General features: G+C 35.7%; 8 protein-coding genes across 8 annotated transcripts; 3 read left to right on the top strand and 5 right to left on the bottom strand.

The window, feature by feature from the left end:
• Nucleotides 1–377: 377 nt before the first annotated feature.
• Nucleotides 378–1322, top strand: FAD1 (FMN adenylyltransferase; the record flags this gene model as incomplete). Its single annotated transcript, XM_003668021.1, has 1 exon — nucleotides 378–1322. One exon carries the CDS (start codon nucleotides 378–380, stop codon nucleotides 1320–1322), a length of 945 nt encoding a protein of 314 aa, XP_003668069.1.
• A 221-nt stretch (nucleotides 1323–1543) lies between these two features.
• MRP10 (mitochondrial 37S ribosomal protein mS37) lies at nucleotides 1544–1831 on the bottom strand (the record flags this gene model as incomplete). The annotated part of the gene is made up of 1 exon (XM_003668020.1): nucleotides 1544–1831. One exon carries the CDS (start codon nucleotides 1829–1831, stop codon nucleotides 1544–1546), a length of 288 nt encoding a protein of 95 aa, XP_003668068.1.
• Nucleotides 1832–2398: 567 nt separating this feature from the next.
• NPC2 (sterol transporter) lies at nucleotides 2399–2929 on the bottom strand (the record flags this gene model as incomplete). Its single annotated transcript, XM_003668019.1, has 1 exon — nucleotides 2399–2929. One exon carries the CDS (start codon nucleotides 2927–2929, stop codon nucleotides 2399–2401), a length of 531 nt encoding a protein of 176 aa, XP_003668067.1.
• A 577-nt stretch (nucleotides 2930–3506) lies between these two features.
• Nucleotides 3507–5897, bottom strand: GPR1 (Gpr1p; the record flags this gene model as incomplete). The annotated part of the gene is made up of 1 exon (XM_003668018.1): nucleotides 3507–5897. The coding sequence occupies one exon, from the start codon at nucleotides 5895–5897 to the stop codon at nucleotides 3507–3509; it is 2391 nt and encodes a 796-aa protein (XP_003668066.1).
• A 692-nt stretch (nucleotides 5898–6589) lies between these two features.
• Nucleotides 6590–7831, bottom strand: SLM3 (tRNA-5-taurinomethyluridine 2-sulfurtransferase; the record flags this gene model as incomplete). The annotated part of the gene is made up of 1 exon (XM_003668017.1): nucleotides 6590–7831. One exon carries the CDS (start codon nucleotides 7829–7831, stop codon nucleotides 6590–6592), a length of 1242 nt encoding a protein of 413 aa, XP_003668065.1.
• Nucleotides 7832–8182: 351 nt separating this feature from the next.
• MSK1 (lysine--tRNA ligase MSK1) lies at nucleotides 8183–9910 on the bottom strand (the record flags this gene model as incomplete). Its single annotated transcript, XM_003668016.1, has 1 exon — nucleotides 8183–9910. The coding sequence occupies one exon, from the start codon at nucleotides 9908–9910 to the stop codon at nucleotides 8183–8185; it is 1728 nt and encodes a 575-aa protein (XP_003668064.1).
• A 358-nt stretch (nucleotides 9911–10268) lies between these two features.
• On the top strand, nucleotides 10269–12050 carry SWP82 (Swp82p; the record flags this gene model as incomplete). The annotated part of the gene is made up of 1 exon (XM_003668015.1): nucleotides 10269–12050. The coding sequence occupies one exon, from the start codon at nucleotides 10269–10271 to the stop codon at nucleotides 12048–12050; it is 1782 nt and encodes a 593-aa protein (XP_003668063.1).
• Nucleotides 12051–12579: 529 nt separating this feature from the next.
• On the top strand, nucleotides 12580–14769 carry RGD2 (GTPase-activating protein RGD2; the record flags this gene model as incomplete). The annotated part of the gene is made up of 1 exon (XM_003668014.1): nucleotides 12580–14769. One exon carries the CDS (start codon nucleotides 12580–12582, stop codon nucleotides 14767–14769), a length of 2190 nt encoding a protein of 729 aa, XP_003668062.1.
• Nucleotides 14770–16279: the final 1510 nt, after the last annotated feature.

Here is a 16279-nt window from a genome sequence, read left to right as displayed (position 1 = left end):
GCTTGTGAACCGGGAAGTTGTTTCTCAAAGGCATTTTGGTTCTTTAAAAGTGGATAACTACCTTGTAAATACAACAACCAACACGCGAACATCCGTACCCCGCTCGTATCGCTTTAAGACACCTTAATTGTATGTAACGTTACACATTTGAAATTGAAATTTTCAATTATGGACTATGATGAGTAATGGAGAAACACTTCAAAGTTGAAGGTATCGCCATGATATATAATTCATTTGCTGAAGGGCTTTGATGTAGTTTTATTATATCGTTCCAGTATATAATTAATCTTGTATCAAACGGGTGAACTCTTCGAGAAAAGTGCAACTGAACTGACGTTATTATTGAAAAGGGTTTATTCATATAACGATTTCGAACAATGGGATTAAGTGAAGTATCAGAGTTATGCTATAAGATAACAGAATCATATCTGAAGTTGAATCACGAGACAAGTATCATAATAGAAACTCAAAACGCAATTAGGTTGACTAGACACTATCTGTTAGATGATATATTTACACGGTGGAGCCCTATTAATGGTGAAATATCCTTTTCTTATAATGGTGGCAAAGACTGCCAGGTTTTGCTATTACTATATTTAAGTTGCTTGTGGGAATTTTTCATTGTCAATGCTAAGAGATCTCAGTTCGAGGCAAAATATCAAAAATTTCCAATGGAGCAACTACCAACAGTTTTTATTGATCAAGATGAAACATTTACCACTCTAGAAAACTTTATCTTGGAAACATCGAAAAGATACAATTTGTCGTTATATGAATCAAAAAAAGAGGTCGGTAGAAATCAGAGTATGGCTGATGCATTCCGTGATTTTTTGAAGATATACCCGGAGACCAAAGCGATTGCTATTGGTGTTAGAAGCACCGATCCGTATGGAGAACTCTTGAAACCTATACAAAAGACGGATTCTAATTGGCCTAATTTTACGAGGCTTCAACCCTTATTACATTGGAAGTTAGCTAATATATGGAGTTTTCTCCTTTTTTCTAATGAACCAATTTGTGCGTTGTATGTGCATGGATTTACATCAATCGGTGGTATAAAGAATACAATACCGAATCCATATTTGGCTGTTCAAAATAAAGAAAATAAAGAAAATAAGGCCCCAAAATTGTATTTTGAATGGGAGATAAAGAACTCTTTCAATAACGGAGAAAGTCCAACTAATAAACGGATAGGTACCAGTGTTTCGTATCTCGATAAGGCTGACGAGAAAATTTCGATTGGATTAGGTCAAACGAAATTTTTTCCTGGATGGTATTTAATAGATGATGCATTGGAGAGAGCTGGTAGGCTTAAAAAGTAAGTTTACTCGCCATTACATAACATCTTTTTAAGTCCAATACTTCCTTTGTTGATACGGATTAGGTATCAAATATGTGCCAGATGCCGTTTTTCTTGTGAACATTCGACTGTTCTAACTTTAAAATTTTATAGATTATATAGACTATATAAGGTATGTACAGGAGATGGAATATAGTGGTTTATATAGTGCGAAATAAGAACCTTTAAATTTAGTCCAAACTACTAATCGTTTGGCTTACCGCTTATTCTATTGTATAGTCTTGAAGCATGATAATTAATATTACTTTTTTGCTCTTTTTGGCTTTTACCCATTGCATTTACCTTTGTACATGCTTTCAACTCCGTAGCTAATGCTTCGCAAGTTGGGCTCATATGACCATTCGATGACCAGCATTGGAGGAGATTGGACATTAGCACCAAACACCTGTTGGTTTCTTGCCTTATAACTGGTTTCTTCACCCGTAACCTGGGCAGTGGGGGTAATCTGTAAACAGGTGGTCTTCCAGACATGTTATCCTAATAGGGTTCTTCAATTCCGAATCTATTTCTCTGGCTCTAAGATAAGCAATGTAAATAACCTATTCTCTCTGCACTGGGGTTGCTAATTTTGGATAAATCTCACTTCTTTTGTCTCACATCTGCGTTACTGTTTTAGATTACAGTCTTGCTATTACTAAATACTTAAACGTAATTTCCGGATTTCCGCTAATACGCTTTGGTTATGTATAAACCTCCCAGGCGAACGAAATACTTGAGATACTACGAGGGTGCAAAAGCACACTCTTTATAGACGTTATTATTCATCACCATAATGAAACGGCTCTATATAATCAAAATTATATTTCTTTAAGATTATATACTCGTAACTTTCTCATTAACCGTGATGGTAACTTTTCTTAAATATGTTGAATAAGATTAGCTAAAACTAATAGGAGTTTAAAAAGAAATTGAGCGATAATTACGTTTCCGTGAGCATATGTGACTTACGAACTCTAAACGATACAACCTTATCATATTACCATTGTTGTAAGTTAGCCAGGAAATGGTATGAATGATGTCAGTTTTTATACATGGATATCAATGTAAATACTTCGCGGGGAAAATAACTTCACCGGTAATACATGTGATCAGATCATCGTCGACAGTATATGCCCTTGCTACAACAATGTATTTTCCTGGAGGTACCTCAGCTGGGATGTCTACCGATTTAGATAAGACATACGAACCAGCTTTGATCGGGCAGGTTAATTCATCGACGTCATTTTCTTCTAAAGTCTCGCAAAGGTCAAAGGTTTGTGTTAGTAACTTAATATAACCTAGGCGGACTTCAACATCGACATATGCCCCTTTCTCAATTGTACCAAATATTTGGCCTGACGCAGATATTTCTAACTTGCTATCTCTTGCTGGCGGGTTAGGTGATAAATCAATTTGGTCTATGTTAAGTATTTGTCTTTCCGATATATCACACTGTAGTAATGGAGAATCACCGGGGATAGGTCTGCTACTGGATGGCGGTGCTTGCGGAATGGTGAAAGCTTGGACTAGGCTAGCCGAAAGTGCTAGGAATGTCAACAAAAAACGTTTTGAATTTTCTTTGAATTGCATGGTGTAAACCTGTGGTCATATGGGAGACTTATTTGTACAAAGTTATTGTGTTAACCCTAGAATGTATGCGAGTAGTACTGGAGTTCAGGTATTTATATAGTCTAGAGTTGTCTAAAACGTGAAAGTGCTTGATTTCCCCTCTCCGAAGCGCGTGCCATAATTTATTGTTATACACCCTTTACTTATATCTATGAAGGGAATTAGAAGCGGAAAAGGAAAAGTAAAATCAATGCATTGTAAAAACTTCGCTAGATCATCACCATCTAATAGATTTAACTCGGTGCACAGAATATCGGATATCATTTTCTTCGTCTGTGAGTATCTTAGTCTCAGATCACTACTTTACAGATATAAGGGAAAAAATTCGTTAAAAGCAAATATGTAACATTTAGTTTAAGCCAAGGAACCTTCTTTCTACTCGGTGTAACTTCAGACCTTGCTTAACGAGTACAAAACAATTTCACATCGTATTACAAATTGTTTATTTGATTTGAGAAAGATGAATATTATATAATTAATAAATAAACTGACATATTTTATGCTTAATAATTTAATTGACTTATAGCTTGCATTGAGGTTATCCGTTCAAAAAGGATAAAATGTCCATTTTTCCAGTTTGTCTGTCTGCTGTTGTTGATGCTCTTATGTTTTGATTCTGAAACATTACTGGGACTCTGATAGATTTTACACTACCTATCTCGTTGGCAGAACGATTACAAGAAGCATCAACATTTGAATTAGGTGTAACGTTGGAAATGCCCGGCGGGCTTGCATTTGTATCCAGAATAAACTCTAATCCCGGGATGATGAAGTCGTCGTCTTTATATTTTATCCTCAGCTGCCTGTCCAACTCATCCAAATCGATACCACTTAACATCGGAAGGTTATGAATAGCCCTCCATAGCAAAGGTACCTGGGGAATACTCAATCTCCCTGGTGATGTGCTTACAGATTGTTGGTCAAATGGGTCGGATTCATGAGCATCTACGTTCGACACAATTGGCTTCCTATTGCTTGTAATATTTTCCTGATCGACGCCATTATAATAGTTCATCCAAAATATATCATCGTCACAATTATCTTGGAAAGTAATTGAACCATGAAAAAAAAGGACTCCTTTCGAGAACCTATAAAAAAACCATAGAACCCTTTTCCATACCTGTGGCTTATGTCTCCAACATTCTCGCTTCCTGCATCTTCCACGGTAATACCAACCTCTTTTCCCTAGGCGTTCATTGCAAAGCTCTAAGATATCGCTTTCGCCGATTTGTCCTTTGATAGTATATTTATCCATTATTTCTTTGGACTGTACCTCTTTCCATGAATACCTCCAAGGTTTCTCTCTTGAAACGAATACACTCGAGTTTATTAAACAACTAGCAGGTCTAATGAAGTTTTCAATATATGCCAACCAAAGGATTGGTCCATACTCTTCTTCATGACTATATTGGAATGCATCTAGCAGCAATGGAAAAAACCAAATCAAAACATACGAAATTGGGTAGATAAATATTGTTCGCAAATTTCGTTGGATTTGTGATCTACGATGTTTAAGATCGGCATAGGTTTCTCGTTGAAAATTTTGCCGTACCTGAGCTAACTCATCAATATCATTCCCCAGTTGCGATGATTTTGGGATCAAGTGGTTTGGATTTTCATCATTTCGGTTTCTTTCAATATTTTCATTGAATATACTATTACTATTCGTCTCAGAATTGTATGACGAAGGTATCTCGTCTCGATCATGGTCTATTTCAGTCGCGTATGCGTGCGAAGATAAGTTGATGTCAATATTCGTCCTTGACTCGGGAACAATGTAATCAGCCGAAGATGCGGTGGAAGTTCCGTTAACAATATGCCCATTTGTATGGTGATAGCGTAAGATGTGTAAGCCACCCTGTTGTGGCGAAAATACCATACTTTCGTCGTCTGATTTTTCGTTCCTTTGAGTTACAGAGTGCGTAAAGGATACTGGTTGGTCTTTATTGTGAGGATCTTCCACAGAGAGTGCAAAAAAATGTTTTGTCCCATATGCAAATTGGATTACTGGTCGTAGTATATTTACCTGAGGCCATTGGGTCACAGAATCTTGTCTTTTTTTAAAAGAGTTATGTTTTATATTCGTAGGATTTTCGAATTCACTCAGTTGTGTTTTAATCTTTTCACTTTCCCTTCTGACATAGACGTAAATGCTGACATATATTATAACAATCGATATAATGAGCAAATATCTCGGTCCCCAACTTAGTGCAATCCTGTACCATATTGGCTTTGGAGGTAAGTAACACCATGACCCCCAAGGCTTGTAGCCGCCTACTCTCGCCTTTGACACTATACTGATATCATTATTATCCAATACAATATTGATGTTGTAGTTAATCTTTGGTTTCTTGTTGAAGTTAATGAATGCCAAGCTTGCTAATAACGCTGGAACAAGGAACAAAATGGGGAACATAAAATATCGTACTTTATATAACCCACCTTCCATATTTCCCGTCTTTCGATTTCTCCATTTCCAAGAAGGTTTAAATATCAGAAGAGCAAAATGAATTGCAAATATACCAATGACTAAATCTGCTCCTTCTATTGTGAATGCCGTGAACCATCCTAGAGTATTATAAAATTTCGGTATACCATATACATGCTTGTGGATTATAGTTGCGACTGGATAGATCAAAAATACAATGCCTTTCATCATATCATACACTAAAAGCAAAAGAATCAAGTCATGTCTAAAAATATGTCGCCTTCTGTCAATTCCTGTTAAAAAGAAAATGCCAAGGAAACCTGCAACAATAGAAGCACATGATGATACTATTGTAATAATCCGAAGCTTCCTCGTTTGCGAATCAGAGTATGTTGAGAACATACCTGGTAATCCTAATGCAATGTTTAAAGATGTTGTGTTGCTGTTATTTTGAGCCGCCAGTGTTAAGTTCTTATAAGTAGGCTCCACATAGTGCCGCATTATATTCAGATCGTCGTGATTATAGGCAGGTAAAACCTTTAAAACAAGCCCGTTTCTATATTACTAGTTCTTTGTTGGTAATTTTATGATACTACACACGTATCAAAAACTATTTCCCTTGGATTCTTGTAATTTTTAGTTTGTTTCAATCCTCAATGTGTTGGACCAGGAGCCTCTAAAATTCAGTTGACCAGAATAGCCTTCTATGATATGGGAAAACTTAGTATTTGAAATGGGGGTTTTCCTCTTTTGTGATGTGTAAGGGAATTGTTTCATTCTCTACTTCTATATCCTGTTGGTAATTCCATGTAAGATAGGCTTAACCTACTGCACATGTAAGCTAGATATAGACTACGTATAATTGTTAAGCATCTTGAACAGCGTTTTGAATTGTTTTTTTTTTGTTAGACCGAACATGTGCCCAATATGCTGACACATGTTAATGTTAGTATGCACTACCGCCATCTTCATGAACAGCGTAGATAGCGTGCTACAGGAAGATAAGGAACAAAGACATGCAATATATTTTGAGAAAAGGTCAATTTATTCGTACCAAAAAGTTACCTAAACCCCATTAATAGAAAATGAGACTGCTAAATATTTATGAGAGGAAGAATAACATATGAGTGGTCAGTGAATAAATAAGATTATAAGTATTTACATGTTTTATTTATGGTATGACGTTCATCAGACTAGATAATTGTACCACTCCCAATTACCGTATCACCTATGTATAAACAACAATATTGGCCAGGCGCCATGGCTCTTTGTGCCACTTCCATTCCTAGTTCCTGTACAGTACTATCATCACCATCTTTAAGGTAGGAAAGGTGTTTGACTCTCACTGGCTCCTGCAGGGATCTATATTGCATAGTTAACATACCGCTCTTGATTGCCGCAACGACATCTTTTTTCATCTGTTCAATATCTGCTCCCATATAGCAAAAATCTCGTACTTTTACAGTATTTTTATATAAGGCAGGATTATCTCTACCACGAACAATCACCAGCTCATTGGTACTTTTCAGCTTATCACTGACATACCATGCCCCAGAAAATCTGTGGTCCCCTTGTGGCATTGATAAGCCAATTTTTTGGCCCACTGTGTAAGACCATAACCCAGTATGCTCTCCCCATTTTCGTTTTTTTTTACCATCCTCGAGTATAGTAATGATATCACCTTTATTTTCCGGTATATAATTTTGTAGGAAATTTTTAAATGAGCCATGCTGAGAATTATTAACAAAACATATACCTTGTGAATCTGGTTTGTTAGCGGTTGGTAACTTGTAAAAATTAGCTATTTCCCGGACTTCCGGCTTGGTCATATGTCCAATTGGTAAAATAATATTCGGTAAAGTTGAAGGGGAGATTTGCGACATATAATAGCTTTGATCCTTGTTTTTGTAGTAACTCCTTAAAAGGTTAAAATCACCATTATTTTTTTGCAATATTCTGGCATAATGACCGGTGACCAAACGATAGTTGTCTTTACCATACTGGGAATTAAGATGTCTGAACAATTTACCAAATTTAATGAACTTGTTGCATCCAATATCAGGATTAGGAGTTATGCCCTTTTGATAACCATGTAGCATCGGTTCAAAAACATCCATCCAATAATCTTTTTCAAAATTTATGAAATCAACGGGTATATTCAAATATTTCCCTATTTGACATACATCCTTCCAGTCCCTTTCATAGCACTGTCCTTTTTCATGTGTTTCTTCATTCTCTTGTTGTGACCAGTTGCTCATATAAATTCCTTTAATTTTGCAATTGGGAAATAATTCAGAAAATAGTAATGCTGCCACAGATGAATCAACACCAGAAGACATCGCAATAACGATTGTGTCATTACTTGAGGGCCACTTAATCGGTTTGTAACCATCTACTACCCGTTTGGTTATTAGTCCTTTGAACCTACTTATCATTAAGGCGTATATCGTCCTTCTAGGTATTCCCTACTTTATCCTTTTATCTTAGACAATGCTTTTTAAATCATGTACTTTCCCATACGATCTGGATCGTCTCGTAAGTAACTCATACCGTTATGTTGTTTGCTATTTAAAAGAAAAAAGCTTCTTGCCGAAGAGCCGCCCAGCATATTTCTTTTTTAAGGAAAATAAATCTACTTTAAATATAGAAAGCCATATACGCTACTTCTGGGCTTATTTACGACTTTTAGTTACCTGATGTAGATAAAGTAAGTGATACCGTTACTTTTCGAAGTTTGTTTTGTCTTATTTGTTTGCCTATTTACATGAAATATAGAGAATAATTACTTACTGTTCATCAACGTCATCTAATGTTCCGAACGGTAAAACATCTTCAATCCTTTGTTTATTCATCAACAACATACATAGTCTGTCAATACCCATACCTAATCCTCCAACTGGAGGCATCCCGTATCGCAAAGAATTAATGAAGTGAAAGTCCAATGTTGATGAGTTTTGGAGCCGAAAATTGTTTTCTTGGTACTGAGGACAATTTTCTTCCTCATAAGCATTCATCAATTCTTTTCCCTTAACAAATAACTCGAAACGATTTGAAACTTGAGAATTATGAGTGTTTGTCTTTGCTAACGGTGAAATAATAGTTGGATGGTGCATTATTAAAGTAGGGTGAATAGAATTACAGTACTTTCCTTCTAAAAACTCCGAGCATAATTTGTTCACAATCTGTTGCGTAGACAATGTTGATATCGGAGCATTGATACTAAGGAAGTCTTTCGCAAACGTTGGTAGCACTTTAATGATGTCAGTGGGATCAGGATTATTCAAGTTCAATAGCGCAAAGTCTACATTCAATTCATTTGACAAAGTTGAGAGGAAGTCAAAACGTCTAAATTTCCAATTAGTTTTTTCTAAAGTTTCGAACAAACCGTTAAAGTTAGAGTTCAATAACGTTTTAGAATTGGGGAATCTATTTTTTAAATTAAGTAATATATATTTCAATAACTGTTCGCCCTTCGAAATTAAATCGTCTAATGAGAGAAAGGTTTCGTAAAACTCTAAGATCGTGAACTCTGGATTATGAGTAGCGTCAACACTTTCATTCCTAAACACCTTCCCAATTTCATAAATCTTTTCGAATCCGCTAATAATTAGTCTCTTCAACCATAATTCTGGTGCTATTCTTAATTCCAGTGTTGTTTCCCCTTTCGAGTCTAGTATTGTTGTTTTGAAAGGTTTGGCAGTAGCGCCGTTAGTCTTTGATGAAAGGATTGGAGTTTCTACTTCTACAAATGATTGCTCCTCGAAAAATAATCTTATCAGTTTGATAATATAATTCCTGATGAGTAATGTCTCAATGCCATTTACCTGATAATCAACGATTCTATTTTTCTTTATTTTATTAGCATCTGTTAATTTAGATGGTAATAAACGTTGGGCTGGAGACAAAATAAGTGGCATCGTTGTAGAAATTAATGACAAAGTGCCTGCTCTTGATTCGGAACGCCCTGGATAGCCTTGAACTTTTATATAATCGCCCTTTTTAAGAAATTGAGTTGAGGTGACAAACTCTCCCTGTGGTATTGAAGAGGATGAACCTCCATTTTCTTGCGATAAGCGATTGAAGTTCAGTATTATTTGCAATTGGCTATTGGATGATGAGTGCAAGAGATCAATAAAACATATCTTCTTCCCTGAATACCGAATATTTTTTATTTTACCATTCAATGTATAAACGTCCTTATCGCCATAGTTGCTTTGTGAATGGTCAAAAAAGTTTGCCTTCTCAAATAAGGCCAAGAACTTAGGAATAGATATATCTTTCGCTTCTATTAGGGCTCCTTTATGCCACAGTTGGATATCCGTCATTGATGGATAATACTTATCGATATTTTCCTCTATAAGGATATTTCGTTTTGTAAATTCCAGTTTGCTACTATCTATCGTATTATTCGTTTTAAAAGAGTAACTCCTGGCACATAGACTTGTTGGGTAATAAGCCCATCCGCCCGATGGCTGAATTCTTTGAATGATTAGTCTCGTTGTGTATTTTATCATTGGAGCCTATTATAACGAACGATAGATTTGATATCAAACGAACCTTTCTTCCATTGACAGAAAGAAAGTGAAAAAGCGAACTTTGAACGGTTTATAAATGAGATTTATTAAGTGGGAAGGCTCGAATGTATTTTTCAGAGATACCCTTAAGAATTCGTTGAATAGTCGGACTTTCTAATAGATATCTTTAGTTCTACTTAATACAATGCATTACGGTCTAATCTATGTAGGTTAAGTTATCAGCACGCGAGCTGAAATTCGAAGAAATGTAGTAAACATTTAAGTTTCGAATGTGAAATCGGGCCATTTTCGTAAGATATTTCAACTGTAAATAGCATAAAAACATCCATGGCAATAAATGAAAACAAGTGAGATGGTACCAAACCTCACTGAACCGTTAGAAATTTTTTCAAATCCAATGAGTTCGGAACATCTTGCCAAGATTATTAGTTTTACGAATGAAAAACAATTATGCCATAATAAAACCCTTCTTAAACATTTTCATCAAATAGCAGATCAAAGCCATTTACTTCTGGGACCACTGAATGAATTCCCTTTAACCACTGTAGAAGTACCTAACTTTACAGATGTCGTAGCCAAATCAAAGGCTGAGCCAGAAGAAACACTTTCAGAGGATACCGGTGTCATTCAAAAAGAAGTTGAAAATTGCAGTTATGTAATGAGCATGAAAGATGAGAAAGGTGAGGAAAAAATCAATGCTAACGGTTTACTAACTGGTAACAAAAAGTGCTTCTTGTTCGATATTTTCACATTTAACAAGGAAAACTCGGATACTCAACAATATTTTGTATTAGTAAACGACTTGATTAAAGCGTTACTTTATACGGGTACAGAAGAAGAGTTTCTTTCTGATTACAAGAATTTATTACCATTGGTTGCCACAGGGGAGGAATTAGACTTTCTTAGAGATCATGCGCTCGCAAATAATGAAAACCTATGTAGGTACGTGACTACAAAATCAGCTTTCGTTCAGTTCGGTGCTCAAGTAGTAACTTCTGGATTTAGGATAATTGATGATTATTGGGAAGATATCGCTTTAAAACAAAACTTAACACCTCATCATAGAGTTCACAAATATTCAGACAGGCTAATTGATATATTGCATACATTATATCCGTCATCATTTGAAGATAAAGATAACGAAACGCATTTGGCTGACGAAAGAATTACACAGTCCTTAGAAAGGGATATCGATCCAAAACAACTTGAATATCCAGCACAACTTGTTTCTGAACAGAACTCCAAAGAAATACGCGAGGATTATGGAAGAAATTTCAATCTTGGTCAACATATTGATGTAGTTGTACCAGGCCAAAACATTGTCGGGTCAGTGGAACTAAATTCTCAGTTCAGGATACCAAAATATCATAGCAAAAACTCATTCTTGCAAGCTTCTCAAATAGGCGGTTTGGATGTATCTATCGGTAAACATTCAGATATTTTGAATCCCAGTGTAAAGTCGTCAACGGAACTCGGAATATCGGGTGAACTCGTAACTAACTTTCCACTTGAGAAGACATATGGTGTAGGAGGTCTTAAGAATGCTCCTACTAATAGTATCTCCAATACTGTATTAACTGAAGGATTATTACCAACCAATATTGTTCATCAAGTCACGCAGTCAAAGTTCAATATTAATGGTTGGAAGTTCGATACGCTGCCACTAAAAAATAAAAACGATAATTTGCACCCACCATACTCGATAAAGGGTTTGCCTTATTTTGATGAAGACAAGCTATTTCGAAGATTGAATTGTTTAACGCCTAACCAAATCAAAGATGTTGAACATTTACATGATTCTCTGTTTCTTAACACTGGTCTACAGAATGTTAGAACGATAAGGAAGAAAAAATGGCAGAAGTATTGGCAATATAAATCTGGTATCCCAATTGGCCTTCAAAGGGGCCAGAGGGCAGAATTTTTAAAAAAGTACCTTCCTAACCTTATGAATGAGACCATCGTTACAACAACATATAATGAAACTACCAATACGGATGAAACTAGGAAGACTAGAAAGATTGTAAATCCAAACTTTATTGGCAATTCAAACATTAAAGGATTTAAGCCTCCCTATATCTTGCCCCCAAAGGAAGATCAGGCCCAGAATGGTTATTCATAGACGCTTAAGATACTCTACTGACGCATAATTTTACAAACATCTATATGATTCCTAAATAAGTATATCGTCTCCTCACATAACTTAAATTACGTTTGCTAAGTCACACCGATCCGGTAGTTAGTTGAACATAATATATAATCGCTAGTTGGTGCTGGATAGCTTTCTAGCTCTAGAAAGATATTTGTGTAATAGGCGGTGTAATCCTACGCACGTATGCCGACTACATTGTAAGTAATCATATGGCGCTCCCTTTCGCTACGGTCTATCTAAATTTAACAACAAGACGCGCGACCTGAACCACGCGTAAGCTTCATCGTGATTTCGACATTCCTGATCTCACTCATATACGTAACAGTCTGTAACCTAGTATGGCTTTAACATTCTCTTCATCGCTCTCTGATCAGAAGTCTTCTACTTTAAGATGATAATATAGAAGCTTTCCTATATATTTGCTATATCTGTGTCCAGGTCGCAATTTCGTCAATTCAGCTTCGAAGATACTACATAAAATTAATTGTACGTGTATACTATGACGTCTTTCGCTGATAGTTTCTGGTCGGCAGACTTACTCTCAGGCCTTCAAGCTTTATTCGATAGATTAGCGGTCGGATGTGACAGCAGTGACCATTTTATTCAGTTGTTTGCGTCAAGAATGCAGATCGAAGTGCTTTATGGTCGCCAATTATATGACGTTCAGAAGGGTATAGATAATACGGATTATGGCGAGGATTATTCTACTACTGACGAGGCCTTGAGAAAAATCATTACAGGTATGGAGCAAGAAGGTGACCAACATTTGAATATTGCGTCAAATATTCAAACTCTTGTTTTAGAGCCATTCAGTAAATGGTGTTCAGAACATCGAGAACGAATCAAGTATTCAGAAAATATCTTAATTGACAACGTGAAAAATTATCAGAAATCGAAGAAATATGTTCAGAAACTAGAAAAGGTATATTACAACAGCTGTAAAAACCTTGAAAGTTTCAAAAGAACTAATTTTAATGATGAAGAGCTAAGCAAGGCCCTGGGACATTTGACTCTACAAAAGGAATTGGAAGCTTCATTACATAATGAAAAGGAACATCAGAATTTTGCCACTATTGATTCAATCACATTCGATTATAAGACAATGAGGGAGGTTATTAAGGAAATACTAGTAAAACTACCGAAATCAGAATATAAATTACCACTGATTAACTATACTCTAACTAACACTAATAGTGGTAAAGAAATCACAAATTTTTTGTTGAAACATCTCTCTTTAAAAGACTTGGATCAAGCTGAAATATTTGGCCAAGAATTGTTGAACATCGGATTTATAAAATATTGCAACGGTGTTGGGACTACGTTTGTCAACTCCAAAAAGTTTGTATATCAGTGGAAAGATTATGCCTATAAATTTGCGGACTTATCAGAACAAAATAAGAATAACGGATTAGAATTGAATTATCTCCAAGGGTTAGCTTCAAAACTTCCAATGGTTCCAACAGTATCAAGTTCACCAAGTAACACTTCAACTGTAACGAAATCAGGCCCAGCGGAAGCAAATTTCCCTCTAAATGAAAAATTGGATATATCGGAAGATGAGAAGAAGTTATTTAAACTACTAGATGAAGTGGAGAAATCTGATAAGATATATCATGAGGAATCTTTTAAGATGGATTCTTTGAGATGTTCAATAGAAGAACTGATGATTGACCATCTGTCCTTCATGGAGAAATGTGAATCGGACAGATTAAAAGCTATTAAGAAAGCTACTATTGATTTTTGTTCCACTTTAGGAAACAAAATTTCTATAATAAAGTTGCACGTAGATGCAATTTTAGAAGCAAGTGAGGCAATTGATCCTGCAGTTGATCTATTGACTCTCATATCCAACTATAAAACGGGTATCTTCAAACCGCAGGCGATCACTTATAATAATTATTATAATCCCGGCATTTATCAAAACTTTGGAGTTGACTTGGAAACAAGATGCCGTTTAGATGGGAAGGTAGTACCGCTAATAGTTTCTGCCATGTTGTTATATATGGATAGTATATATCCAGATTTGGCCAATGACAAAGTTCGTACTTCAATTTGGATTTCCCCAGTAAAACTAAGTTCGACACATAAGCTAAGGAGGTTGTTGAATGAGAAGCAATTTAAGGATGAATACGAAATAATCGAGCTATTCAATAATGGTAGCTTTGAAGCTGGTACCATCGCAAGTGCCTTAAAGATATACTTGTTAGAATTACCCGAGCCATTGATTTCAAGCGATTCCTTGGACGTTTTGAAGCTTTTATATTCCAAATTTTCAACGTCGTCCTTGCCAGGAGATAATAGAGAAAAAGCAATTTCCAATTCAACAAATGCTGATGGCGCATCTAATATGTCTTCATCAGCGGGCGAAGAAAATTCACAAATGGATGTTGGTATTGAATCAAAACGAATTATGGCCTTATCAACAACATTATCATCATTAGGAAAACCGTATCTCGCAACTTTGGATGCAATAACTAGACATTTTTACCGATTGATAAAAATTCTGAGAATGGGCAAAGATGGGGACCAAATTGCAGAAGATTTTACCAAAGAAATTTCTAAAGAATTTGCAAGTTGTTTACTACATTCCAGTATTCATGACGGAAATGATTTAGGCTACAAAATTTTCCATGATTTATTAACCTATAAAAAGCAAATACTCAAGAACTTAAAGAGGAGCAGTACCTAGGAGTATTGACGGATATTTACTTTGTGCCTAGTGCTACCCGCTAGTATATATAGATAGACAATATAAGATATTATAGAATCGGTTTCGGTTAAAGTTATAAGGATTGAAATCCTGTATTTATTCATACGATGAAATGCCTCATCTTCTTAAACACTGACAACAAACGTCATGTGAGATTTATGAACGACAATAGAGCTGTGTAACGTTTTTCACATAGTTTCACAACGGAACTTAAGTCGGTCAATCATATCGCTAGATATAACATTCTTCCAGCTTAGAGAGACTGTCTCGATATCGCAAAATTAAGGCAGGCAAAAATACTGGTTAAAAATAAATTTTACTTTACTTTTGTGAATTATTAAATAAAAATAAAAGCTTTAAAAAATGGCTAAAGCCCTCTGGAAATAATCTTTTGTTCTTTTTGAACTTGTAACAAAAAAAAAAAGGTGAGCGAGTGGCCTGGACTAGCTCTCTCCCAGTTTGGAAATACTTAACTAAGGCGGGTAATACTTGGGACGTGAAGATCAATATTGTATTCGAAATTTCTAGGGCTTTGGAAAAGCGCTTCCTACGTAACGAAGGTCGTCACCGCATTTGAACAGCTCGTATCTTTTTTAGTATATTGAAAATGGTCGAATGTTTCTCGACGCTTTCAAGACTATTGCAAGCTATAAGCATAATAGCATCTGGTAACTCGATGGCAACTATTGATGAACATCAAAGAATACAACCACCACTTAACCAATATATTAGTGCATCTTTGCTGAATACTTTGCTAAATACCAAGTCGGTGTGAAAATGAATAGAATAACTGAGATGATGTGTCCGCTAGTTCCAAATTTGTCCAATTGTGAATTAGGAGACCCATAATTTAAATGGTATATGCTGTCACAGTGCGAACTTATAGGTCATGTTATCACACCTGAGATTCCTGCTGCTGATAACATTAAAAGTATTATTTAACATTGTATCACATTGATACCGTCTTTTAGTTCTTTCATTTGGCATGAACTATACACCCAGACACATATATTCATTAGAACACTATCATTACAGTACATCGATGTATATGTAATTAAGAGGTCTTGCGCTAGCGTTCAATTATAGAGAAGTGAAGGAGAAAAATATCATGTTATACTCCATCTATTCGAGCCTTTTTGGATTCACTTATTCAGGTTTCTCTTACGAAAAGGTACCCAACTTCATCGTGTGTTTGAATCAGTTTTACATAAAGAGATGCGTCGTCTCATAAGTGACGGATTTATGGTTAACATAGATGATACGGTGCCTAAAGTTCTTGAATAATGGGACTTCGGGGATTGCTTAATATGTTTAATTTTCTTCTTCCTTTTTAATTACAATAGTGGCTTCCTATCTGTTTCTTTTCAATTGGCTTTCTTACATCGGAAAAAGCAAAGTTGATTCACTGGTATGTGCAGTATTTAGACATGGTGCACGACATTGTCAAAATAAATATTTGGTTAGTGGATGAAGGCGATATTCAATGATG

The sequence above is a fragment of the Naumovozyma dairenensis genome, chromosome 1 (assembly GCF_000227115.2).
Source record: "Naumovozyma dairenensis CBS 421 chromosome 1, complete genome".
In the NCBI taxonomy this organism is placed as follows: Eukaryota; Fungi; Ascomycota; class Saccharomycetes; order Saccharomycetales; family Saccharomycetaceae; genus Naumovozyma; species Naumovozyma dairenensis.
Note: the sequence above shows the minus strand (reverse complement) of the source record. Positions and strands in the feature narration are given on the sequence as shown.